Source organism: Podarcis filfolensis (assembly GCF_964270895.1).
Source record: "Podarcis filfolensis genome assembly, chromosome: 4".
In the NCBI taxonomy this organism is placed as follows: domain Eukaryota; kingdom Metazoa; phylum Chordata; class Lepidosauria; order Squamata; family Lacertidae; genus Podarcis; species Podarcis filfolensis.
In genome coordinates this window covers 100,232,791-100,244,929 of record NC_139607.1, presented here as the reverse complement: position 1 = coordinate 100,244,929, position 12,139 = coordinate 100,232,791, and the positions used below count along the sequence as shown (strand labels likewise).

At 42.4% G+C, this 12,139-nt stretch overlaps 1 protein-coding gene across 6 annotated transcripts in view; it reads right to left on the bottom strand.

The window, feature by feature from the left end:
• The window catches only part of PDE2A (phosphodiesterase 2A), a 353,586-nt gene that overhangs the window by 35,853 nt on the left and 305,594 nt on the right, over positions 1-12,139 (bottom strand). For all 6 annotated transcript variants that reach the window (XM_083609655.1, XM_083609657.1, XM_083609658.1 and 3 more), the window contains one exon: positions 8,938-8,997. In XM_083609655.1, coding sequence (XP_083465781.1) covers positions 8,938-8,997 — 60 coding nt within the window. The remainder of the gene's footprint in view (positions 1-8,937; positions 8,998-12,139) is intronic.

Below are 12,139 nucleotides of genomic sequence, written 5' to 3'. Positions count from 1 at the left end.
GGAAACAGATGGAGCAAAGAGCTCTGGGTGCGAAGGACAGAAAATTTGCAGTGGAATGAGGCCCAAAGCACAACCCCACCCCCAGTTAAGTTGCCCTTATCATTATAAAATGTTATTATTATTATCAAGATCATTCTTCAGAGGGCCTTCTCGGTAGTGGCTCCCTCCCATCAGATGTCAAAGAAATAAACAACTATCTGAATTTTAGAAGACATCTGGAGGCAGCCCTGTTTAGGGAAGCTTTTAATGTTTGATGAATTATTGTATTTTAATATTTTGCTGGAAGCCGCCCAGACAGGCTGGGGAAACCCAGCCAGATGGACGGGGTATAAATAATAAGGTAGCCCCACGTAGAGCACATTGCAGTAGCCCAAGCGGGAGATAACCAGAGCATGCACCACTCTGGCAAGACAGTCAGTGGGCAGCTGGGGTCTCAGCCTGCATAGCGTAAGAAGCTGGTAGACTTCCGGAGGCGGCGCCATCGGCAATGGCGGAATCCCTCTAGTTCTGAGGGACACAGCTCCGCGGAAATCGGGTCTTGCCGCTACGGCGAAGCGGGGACCCCTTTGAAATCACAGGCGGGTGAAGCCTGTGACCGTGGGACTTGGCGGGCACCTCCAGCGCCCCCCCCCAATCTGCAAAGGAGCCCGGTTACGAGCTCCGGAGCGTAACGGGGAGTTTGGCGCGGTGCTGAGAGTCAATTGCTTCTTCCGTGGAGTGAAGCCGCACAGCTGTTGCCGGAGAGCGCTGACCTTTTTCCTGTGACAATTCAGCTATTAAACAACTACCCGTGAGTAGGTCAAGTTTGAAGACCGGGGATTAAGGAAAAAAATACTAAATTTGGTACCGAAGCGGGAAGGTGCAAACAGGAAGTCCGCCTTCCATTTCTTGTAAACAGATCAAAGCAAAGACTGTCTTAGCTAAGACCCTGAAAATCGCGTTAAAAAGACTCAAATCCTAACATCAATAAAAGAGAACTCCCTCCCTGAGGTGCAGGAGAGGGGAGGGAGAAGGGGAAGTACTTTTTGCCTGCAAAAAAAAGAGAGAAAAGGGAACAAAGACCACCACTTAATGCCTGGGAACGGACTGCCAAGGGACAATAGAACTGCCGCACTGTGAATCGCGCTGTTTAAGGACAATGCAACTTTTTGACAGCTAACTCTGTAAGAGAGATACTTTGACTCTGAAGGGTTTCTCCGGACCTGAAACTGTTGCTTTTTTCGTTAGAGGGGGATTTGTGAAAGTTGGAAAAGTTACTTTATTGTTACAAGTTTTAACTGTTACTGTGTCCCCCTAGAGGAACTTTGAAATTGCTACAATTGGCCAAGGAATTTTCCACTCTAAACTGGCCAGGGGAATTTTCCACTACAAAACAAGCTCTAACCGTGGGATTGACCTTGATCCTTAGATAAAGTGTTATGGCAAATTTGACTCAGGAAAAAACAACAAGATCGGGCAAAACTAGACTGCAGCAGCGTAGAGCATCAGCATCTGGCCCTCCTGCCCCACCAGGGGAAGATTCTGCTCAAGTGGCGCTTAAAGGAATGGCATCTGAAGAGGGTTTAGCTTCAGCATTAGGAAAAAATTTTGAATCTTTGGAAAAATTAAGTGAACAAGTTGCTGAAGCAACAACTAAAATTGATCAAAACACTTTAAGCATCAATAACTTGGGGCAGAAGGTGAACTCAAATACTGAATCTATTGAGAAACTGCTGCAGGAATCCACTTCGAATCGAAAGACAGCTGAGGAAGCAAAGGAAAAAGCATTGGCTGTAGAGGAAAAGATACCACCGATATGTAGGCAGCTCGAGGATCACAGGTCATTGCTGTCTATGATTGAACTGAAAGAAAAACAGACAAATCTAAGGATCAGGGCTGTACCTGAACTTGAGAAAGATAGTTTGAGTGATTTTCTTACGCAGGAATTTGCAGACTTTTGGAACTTAGATGCAGACAAGTTAGACTTCAAGATAGTAAGCGCTTTCAGACTTGGAAGAGGGGGGAGAAAGAACAGGGTGAGAGACTGTTTGATTACCCTCCGATCAAAAGAGGAGAGAGACAGAATACTGAGTCTGCACTTCCAGAAGACCTTGGAAATAAACGAATCAAGAGTGGAGATATTTAAGGACATCCCGAAATACCTTTTGGATCTTAGGTCTAACTACGGAGATCTGGTGGCCCTGCTAAGAGGAAACAGAACCATTTTTAGGTGGGAATTCCCCCAAGGCCTATCCTTTACCTTTAAAGGGAGAAAGTTTAAAATAAGATCAGTGGAAGATAAAGAAAAATTTTTGAGAGAGCACGGAGAAGACCTGCAAAAAGAAGCTGAAGAAGAGCCAAGAGCTTTAAAACCAGGAACACAAGACATAGTACCACTACCTTTGGGATTGGACAAGCTAGAGAAAGTGATACCATCGTCAGAACAAGAACAACTATTGCGAGCAGTTGGAGGAAAAGCAAAATAAACACACCATGTCTCTACAACTATTAAGTTGGAATATTCATGGATTTAACTCCCCGGAGAAAAGGAAAAAAGTATTTCATTTATTGAAAAAGGAATAATTGGACTTGATTTGTTTACAGGAAACACATGTGATAAGGCTACATAGGAAAGTATTGATTAATAAAAGATTGGGCCAAGAGTTTATTTCATCGGACAAGGTCAAAAAGAGAGGAGTAGTAATCTATGCAAAAGAGAGCCTATCACCGAAATTTGTTTTTAAAGATGATCAAGGAAGATTTGTGGCAATCAAAATTCAGACACAAGGAGAAAAATTTTTGATAGTAGGAGTATATGCACCAAATGAGGGGAAATCTGAATTTTTTAAGAAGTTGCACGAGACATTGTTAGACTATATGGATTACAACATTATCATGATGGGAGATATGAATGGAGTGGTATCTACAAACATGGACAAGTTGCAGAGACAGGTACCTACCAAATATGGCAGACTACCAAAAACCTTTTTTGAGATGACTGACAATATGGACTTGATTGACATTTGGAGAATAAAAAAATCCCTTGGGTAGAGAGGGAACCTTCTTCTCTGAAGCCAAAATGACATGGACAAGAATTGACCAAATCTGGATAACTAGAGGACTGGCACCTAAGACTCGAAAAGTGGAAATTTGCCCTAAAACTTGCTCCGACCATAATGCTGTGAAAATGGAGATGAAATTAACACCAACCGGTTCTTTCAGATGGAGGATGAATGACACCTTGTTTAGAGATCAAGAGGTTACCAAGAAGGCCCAAAAAACCTTGAGAGACTATTTTGAGATAAATTTGAACACCACCATTGAAAAAAGAGTAATCTGGGACGCAAGCAAAGCAGTTATGAGGGGGTTTCTGATTCAACAGAATGCAATAGAGAACTCAAAATGAGAAAAAACAAAATTTTGGAAAAAATAAAAGAGGGTGAAAGAAACAGAGCGAAACCAAAGTCACAAGAGATTCTGAGAGAAATAAAGCTATATCAAGTTCAATACATGAAGATGATGAATCAGGAAATCGAATGGAAAATTAAACAAATGAGACAAAGGACATTTGAATCGGCTAATAAATGTGGGAAATTGTTAGCTTGGCAAATGAAAAAAAGACAAAAGCTTAATACTATTACTAATTTGGAAGTGGAAGGAAAGAATATTCAGAATCCAGTGGAAATTAGAAAATGCTTCCAGAGGTACTTTAAACAGTTATATACACAAGGGCCACAGAAAGAGTTTGATATAGACCAATTTCTGAAAACAAATGGATTACAAAAAATCTCTCAAGAAAATAAGTTAATGCTGAACTATAAAATAACAGAACAGGAGGTGGAAGGTGCCATCCAGAATATGCAGTTGGGCAAATCTCCAGGGCCGGATGGTTTAACCTCAAAATATTATAGATCCTTGAAGGATTGGATAATTCAACCACTAAAGGAGGTTTGCAATGAAATTTTGGAGGGGGAAAAAGCGCCAAAGTCGTGGAAGAAAGCTTATATTACGCTTATACCGAAAACTGAGTCTGAAAAGACACAACTTAAGAACTACCGCCCCATATCCCTGCTCAACGTGGATTACAAAATATTTGCTGATATTTTGGCTAAAAGATTGAAGAAAGTATTAGTGGAAGAGATACACAAGGACCAAGCCGGCTTTCTCCCAGGTAGACACTTGTCTGACAACACGAGGAATATAATTAACATTTTGGAGAAGTTGCAAGTGAACATTAATACTAAAGCAGTCTTAATCTTTGTAGATGCGGAGAAAGCCTTTGATAATATTTCTTGGAGTTTCATGAAGAAAAATCTTCAGGGGATGGGGGTTGGTCAAGGGTTTGAAAATGGTATAAGTGCAATTTACTCAGAACAAAAGGCCAAACTAATAGTTAATAACGTGGTGACAGAGAAATTTAAGATAGAGAAAGGGACATGACAAGGCTGCCCAATTTCCCCATTGCTTTTTATTTCGGTCCTGGAGGTTTTGCTAAATATGATCAGAAGGGACCAACTGGTCAAAGGTATACAGGTCGGAGCCAAACAGTACAAATTGAAAGCTTTTGCAGATGACTTAGTACTGACGTTACAGGAGCCAGAATCTAGTACTAAAAGAGTATTAGAATTGATTCAAGAATTTGGTCATGTGGCAGGATTTAAGTTGAACAAGTTAAAAACTAAAGTTCTTGAGAAAAATTTAACACCGTTTGAGAAAGAGAGGTTTCAGAAGGAGACAGGTCTAACATTGGTTAAGAAAGTAAAATACCTGGGGGTTAATATGACCGCTAAGAACTTAAACCTATTTAAAGATAATTATGAGAAATGTTGGTCAGAAGTGAAAAAGGACCTAGTAATATGGTCAAACTTGAAGCTTTCCTTGTTGGGTCGAATTTCTGTTATAAAGATGAATGTATTGCCAAGAATGTTATTTTTGTTTCAATCATTGCAAATTTTGGACAAAATGGATTGTTTTAAGAAGTGGCAGAGAGATATTTCTAGATTTGTCTGGCAGGGCAAGAAGCCCAGAATAAAATTTAAAATACTAACTGATGTAAAGGAAAGAGGTGGATTTGCCCTGCCAGACCTTAAACTCTATTATGAATCAGCAGCATTCTGCTGGTTGAAAGAATGGCTGCTTCTTGAGAACACAGACATTTTGGATTTAGAAGGTTTTAATAATGTTTTTGGGTGGCATGCATATTTGTGGTATGACAAGGTTAAAGCACATAAAGCATTTAAAAACCATATTGTCAGAAAAGCATTGTTTAATGTCTGGATAAGATATAAAGACTTGCTTGAAGATAAAACCCCAAGGTGGTTGTCACCGATGGAAGCAAAGGCTCAGAAAAAGCTCAATATGGAGGCCAAATGGCCGAAATATTGGGAAATATTGGAACAAGAAGGAGACAAATTGAAATTGCAGAGTTTTGAGAAATTAAAAGATAAAGTGCGAGACTGGCTTCACTATTATCAAAAAAGGGAGGCTTATAATTTGGACAAAAAAATTTGCTTCCAGGTGGAAAAATCAAAATTGGAAACAGAACTGTTAGATCCCAAAACTAAGATACTTTCAAGAATGTATAACTTGCTGTTAAAATGGAACACACAGGATGAAACGGTTAAGTCTGCTATGATTAAATGGGCACAAGATGTTGGATATAACATTATGTTTGTGGACTGGGAACAGTTGTGGACCACCGGTATGAAATTTATGGCATGTAATGCCCTAAGAGAGAATATTATGAAAATGATATACAGGTGGTACATGACACCAGTCAAGCTTGCAAAAATATATCATTTGCCCGATAATAAATGTTGGAAATGTAAAGAAAATGAAGGTACGTTCTTTCACCTTTGGTGGACGTGCCCAAAGATTAAGGCTTTCTGGGAGATGATCTATAATGAAATGAAAAAGGTATTTAAATATACCTTCCTGAAGAAACCAGAGGCCTTTCTCCTGGGCATAGTCGGCCAATTGGTGTCAAAGAAGGATAGAACTTTTTTTATGTATGCTACAACAGCAGCAAGAATACTCATTGCAAAGTATTGGAAGACACAAGATTTACCCACCCTGGAAGAGTGGCAGATGAAGGTGATGGACTATATGGAACTGGCGGAAATGACTGGCAGAATCCGAGACCAGGGAGAAGAGTCGGTGGAAGAAGATTGGAAGAAATTCAAAGACTATTTGCAGAAACATTGTAAAATTAATGAATGTTAAAATGATGCTGGATTGAAATTAAGTGGCCTTAGCAACAAGGATAATAAGAATATGTAAAAATGGATTGATAACGGATGAAAACATACAGTTATAATGTGTTGAGACACAGAGTTAAGATAAATGAAAGAGGGTAAGGATTTGCTGAACTAACCATGTGAACGGGAATACAAAAAAGGGAGGTGTGAGGAGGTCAGGGAAATAAGCAAACGAAATTTAAGATATGAAAAAATTGATTTGTTTTTAATTTTTTCTATTTTTTTATGTATTTTGTATCTTTTTTTCTATGTATTTTTGTATTTTTTTGTATTTTTCTTCTTTTTCTTTTCTTGTTTTCTTTTTATTCTGTAATTCTCTGTTTTTTGTAAAACTTCAATAAATATCTTTTTTTTTTTTAAAGAAGCTGGTAGACCGGTGCCCTGGACACAGAATCGACCTGCACCTCCATGGACAGCTGTGAGTCCAAAATGTCTGAAACCTTGATGATCAGAGGATGAGGTTTCTAGGCAGGCTTGAATCCTGCAACCCGCCACCCCAGGTTGCAAATGCAGCACTAGCACAACTTCCTGGGCTGTGGAGCTCATCGTTGCAACAGCAGCGCCTTGTCTCTTGAGTGGCAGGTGGGCTCCTCATTATCACGGCATCAAGAAAATGCAGGCAGATGGAGAGGGGCTTTGAACGCTTCCGTCTTCGCAGCAGCCTCCCACCCGCTCCACCTGGCAGGGTTGGCGTTCCCTTGCAACACTCCCGCACAGGTCTCTCCGTGTCAACTATTCTAGTCTCCTGTTGCCGGCTGATTAAGCCGGACGGGGGTTTTCAGATTTGCAAGGCAAGAGCAGGGTTTGTGTGTGGCTAGGGATGTGGATGGATGGATTTTTACTGTTCCCCAAGAGGCCTGTTAAGAGGGACAGTGCTCTAAGGAGGGAGACAGGGCGAGGATGGATGAGACATTGGGTTTAGAATCATAGAGTCGGAAGGGATGCAAAGGGTCACCTATTCGAAATGCCTGCAATGCAGGAATCACAGCTTATCTCATAGGAGTCCTGTGTTCAATTCTGGGAACCCCAGTTTAAGAAGTGTGGGATGTAATCCTCTGGAGCAGTCAAGTGCAACATTCCTTGTTTGCCTAGAGTGGACATGCAGGGGATGTTGGTCCAGCCAGTCAAACTTCCTGTTCCTCCTGGCTGGAGCATCCTTCCTTTGCATGTGGCTGGTAGGTGGGCGTGACCTTTCCAGACCTGGTAAAAGGCCAAGTCATGCAGCCATCTTCCCTTCCCTTCTCTTTTTTGTCCTGCCTGCTTTCTGCTTCACCTGGACCGCACTCTCAGCCAGCAGTCCCTGTGTGATCTCCCATACAGGGTAAACCTATTTGTACGTATTTGTAACCTTGAGCCTAAAGCCTGCCTTCAGGGATCAATCACACTGTGCTCTGCCTGATCGTGAGTAAACTTCTTATTGTTACTTATGAGCAAGACTGTTGTGTCTTTATTCTTTTAGGAGGGAATCAAAGGGGTCTTACCAGGAATAACAGAAGTTAAGAGATTCTAATGAATCTGCAACCAGATTCCTGCTGTGTAACAGGGGAATACGCTCTGCTGTGTGAAGAAATTTGCTAGCGCATGTTAGGAAGGAAAATATTAATCAATATATCCTCTTCTGTGACCCACAACATTCCCAGAAGAAGGATATCATACAAGCTGGAAAGTGGAAAAGAGGAGGCTGAGAGGTGAAGTGATAAAAAGGTAAAGGTAAAGGACCCCTGACAGTTAAGTCCAGTCGCAGACAACTCTGGGGTTGTGGCGCTCATCTTGCTTTATTGGCGGAGGGAGCCGGCGTTTGTCCACAGACAGTTTTTCCGGGTCATGTGGCCAGCATGACTAAGCCGCTTCTGGTGAACCAGAGCAGCACACAGAAACGCCGTTTACCTTCCCGCCGGCATTCAAACTGCCAAGTGGGCAGGAGCAGGGAACGAGCAACGGGAACTCACCCCATCGTGGGGATTCGAACTGCCGACCTTCTGATCGACAAGCCCTAGGCTCTGTGGTTTAAACCACAGCGCCACCCGTGTCCCCTGATACTGGACTACCCAGGGGGAATTGTCCTGATTCTGAAACCAGGCTCTCCTTATATTCTTATGTTCACTGCGGTAGATGAGATGCTGGAGTAACAACTTGGTAAATCTCCACCCGCTCAAGAAGATGGCATATTATCCGCTAACACATGTAAATGTCTTCCAGGGAGAAAGATGATGGAAGGTGAGTCTTAAGAGATGGCAGCAGAGTCCCCGCATTAAAACGGTGTCTAAAGCAGGTCGACGGGTAACAAGGACAAGGGTAAAAAATATATTGATCAAAGTACTGTTGTTAGCAGCAGACACACAAAGAGTTTAAGGTACAGTGGTACCTCGCAAGACGAATGCCTCGTAAGACGAAAAACTCGCAAGACGAAAGAGTTTTTCATTTTTTGAGTTGCTTCGGAAGACGAATTTCCCTATGGGCTTGCTTCGCAAGACGAAAACGTCTTGCGAATTTGTTTCCTTTTTCTTAAAACCGGGCGCATTGCTTGAAGAGGTGCAGTTCCGTGCTTCGCAAGACGAAAAATTTGCAAGACGAAAAAACTCGCAGAACGAATTAATTTCGTCTTGCGAGGTACCACTGTATTCCGTACTGGTGAGTAGCATCACACAAAGATAATAATAATAATAATAATAATAATAATAATAATAATAATAATACTTACGTGCTTCTCTAAAGTGCGAAGGTTCAGCTCATCCGATTCAGAGAGTTGACTGCAGTGTACCTGAAAAGGAGAAGGGAAGAGTGTTAAAGCAACAATTTCAAGGTCAGCTTTCATCAGGAAGATGTTTCTGACCGTAACAGTTGTTTGTCAGCAATATCTAGGGAACACGATGACCATGTACATAAGCAACAGATAATCTTTATAGAATTCCTTCAAACCATAATAAGTGCAAAATGAAATCGTTAGTCTCAAAGTCTCTGAAAATCTTTAAATGAAGCGAGATGGTCCAGGAATCAGCGTGTTTTTACATGAGTAGAACGTGTCATGTTATTTAAAATGCATCTCTGGGTTATTTGTGGGGTCTGCCTGGTGTTTTTACATGAGTAGAATATGTGCTTTTATTTAAAATGCATCTCTGGGTTATTTGTGAGGAATAGGAATTTGTCTCCCCCCCCCCAAAAAAATAGTCCGGCCCCCACTAAGGTCTGAGGGACGGTGGACTGGCCCACGGCTGAAAAAGGTTGCTGACCCCTGGGTTACGCTTTGGGTGAGTGCCCTCTCTGCTTCCCTGTGAGAGGCGAGCATCCCTCAGCAGAGAGTTAGACACAAATGAGTTCGAGAAAGCAGGGACAGATAACTACAGTCCCAGGGAGATAAGGATAATGAGATGCGGAGAAGGGGGGGTGCCTCCTCGCTCCCCGTCATCCCAAAGCCCTTGCCTCAAGGTCCTTTTGCCTAGCAGAAGCTCCCACATGCTAGAGTTCTCTCTGACTCGTGGAAGGAAAGGCCCAAGCCAGCCAGCCAGCCAGCCAGCCAGCCCAGAAAACGGGCTCTTAACAGGGGCTACAGAGATGGAGGGTACCAGCAGTGACATAGGATAGTGACAGAAGCCTCTGGTTCGGATCTGGCCTTGGACACGGACTCGTGAGGCAGCAACAGGCACTTCTCCCAGCCTTATGGCCACTGATGCAGCCTGGGGGCAATATAACTTGGGTCCGCTTTATGCAGCCGCTGGAAGCTAAGCTTGTGTCGCCGTTTATCACCCCATTTTCTCAGAACCTTGACAGCTTATCCAAACTACGCAGCAGTAAAAGTGCTGCAGCAGACCATCGATGCAACCGTTTGAGAACGAAGGACCACAAACAGCCGATCGGCTGAACATTAAGAGCTCTCTCTCTCTCTCTCTCTTCTTGATAGCTCAGTTGGTAGAGCATGAGACTCTTAATCTCAAGGTCGTGGGTTTGAGCCTCACATTGGGCAAAAGGATTCCTATATTCCAGGGGGTTGGGCTGGATGACCCCCGGGGTCCCTTCCAATACTACAATTCTGTGATTCTATGTCTAGTTCTGGGCAGCACAGTTTAAGAAGGATGTTGACAAGCTGGGAAGTGTGCAGAGGAGGGCGACCAAGATGATCAAGGGTCTGGAAACCAAGCTTCCGTACGACCGAGCTGTAATGGCTCTCCTCCTCGTCGTATCTTTGGAATCCATCAGCCTCTGCTCCGATGGTGATTAACGACCTAAGCCTTTAATGAGACTTCAGGTAAGCTCCCATTACGCAGAGTACCCAAACAGAAGAGTTTGGATTTGGATTTGATATCCCACTTTATCACTACCCGAAGGAGTCTCAAAGCGGCTAACGTTCTCCTTTCCCTTCCTCCCCGACAACAAACACTCTGTGAGGTGAGTGGGGCTGAGAGACTTCAGAGAAGTGTGACTGGCCCAAGGTCACCCAGCAGCTGCAGGTGGAGGAGTGGGAATGCAAACCCGGTTCACCAGATTACGAGTCTACTGCTCTTAACCACTACACCGAGCCGGAAATATGTGCTACATTGCTACGTTTATTTCTAACTACGCAGGACAGAAAAGAATATGCGTCTGCTCTCTGTGAGAGACAGAGAACAACAAGAGCAAAGAAAACAGGAAACCAGAACTTCAACATCCGTCTCCCGTCTCCCATGAGACTTCCAACAGTCTGGAATGTCAACAGAGTCTTGCGACTCCAAAAAGTGCACAGTGGCGTAACAGAAATCTAACAGAGGAATGGTTGAAGGAGCTGGGTGTGCTTAGCCTGGAAAAGAGGAGACTGAGAGGAGATAAGGAGAGCCATCTTCAAATACCTAAAGGGCTGCCATGTGGAAGATGGAGCAAGCTTGCTTTCTCATGCTTTGGAGGGTAGGACTCGAATCCATGGCTTCAAATTCCAAGAAAGGAGGTTCCCACTAAACATCAGGAGGAACTGTCTGGCAGTAAGAGCTGTTGGGCAGTGAAACAGTCTCCCTCAGGAGGTGGTGGACTCTCTTTCATTGGAGGTTTTTAAGCAGAGCTTGGGTGGTCATTTGTCATGGATTCTTTAGCGGTGGTTCCTGCCTGGAAGGGGGTTGGACTAGATGAGCCTTGGGGGTCCCCTTCCAATTCTGCTGTGCTGTGATTCTATGAGAGGTGTTATGACACTGGAGGACCCAATGGCTGGTCAGAATCTGCTTTAATAGTTTATTATAATAATATATGTATATATATGTATATATATGTGTACACACACACACACACATATATATATTATATTATAATAATAATTTTTTCCTTTTCAATATTTTTTTTAATTTAAATTTTTATTGAATTATTATGCAGATGCAAACAAAACAAAGTATACAAATATTTCAACTAAAGAAAAAAAGGGGGGAAAAAGAAAACAGCAAAAGAGAGCAAACGCAAAAAGTGTGAACATAAGTATAATACAAGGTAACTATAATAGACATCCCAGAATGTCATTTCTCTACCAAGAAGCTGACCCTTTTAGAGTGGATTTCTTTTTATTACTGGTTTTTTGACTTCCATCGACCTGACATTGGTTCATTTCCTAGAACTAAAACAATTTCTCTGTATTTCAATATATCCCTCTTCTTGGTATAAGGAGACATCTCCCCACTTATGGATTTATTCTAAACACAACCAAATCTTGGTTGTTGAACCTTGACTCGATAGGTAGGTATTCAGGCATTCCCATTCCTTCTGGGCTATTTTATTTGACTTGCTCCTTAAGGCTTCAGTCAACTTAGCGAGTTCCAAGTATTCACTCAGCTTTTGTAGCCATTTTCCTCTAGTTGGTATATGGTTACCCTTCCAGTACTTGGCCATTAATATCCTAGCTGCTGTCACTGCATAGAAAAATAATCTTTAATCTTTCTTTTTGAATATTGCCA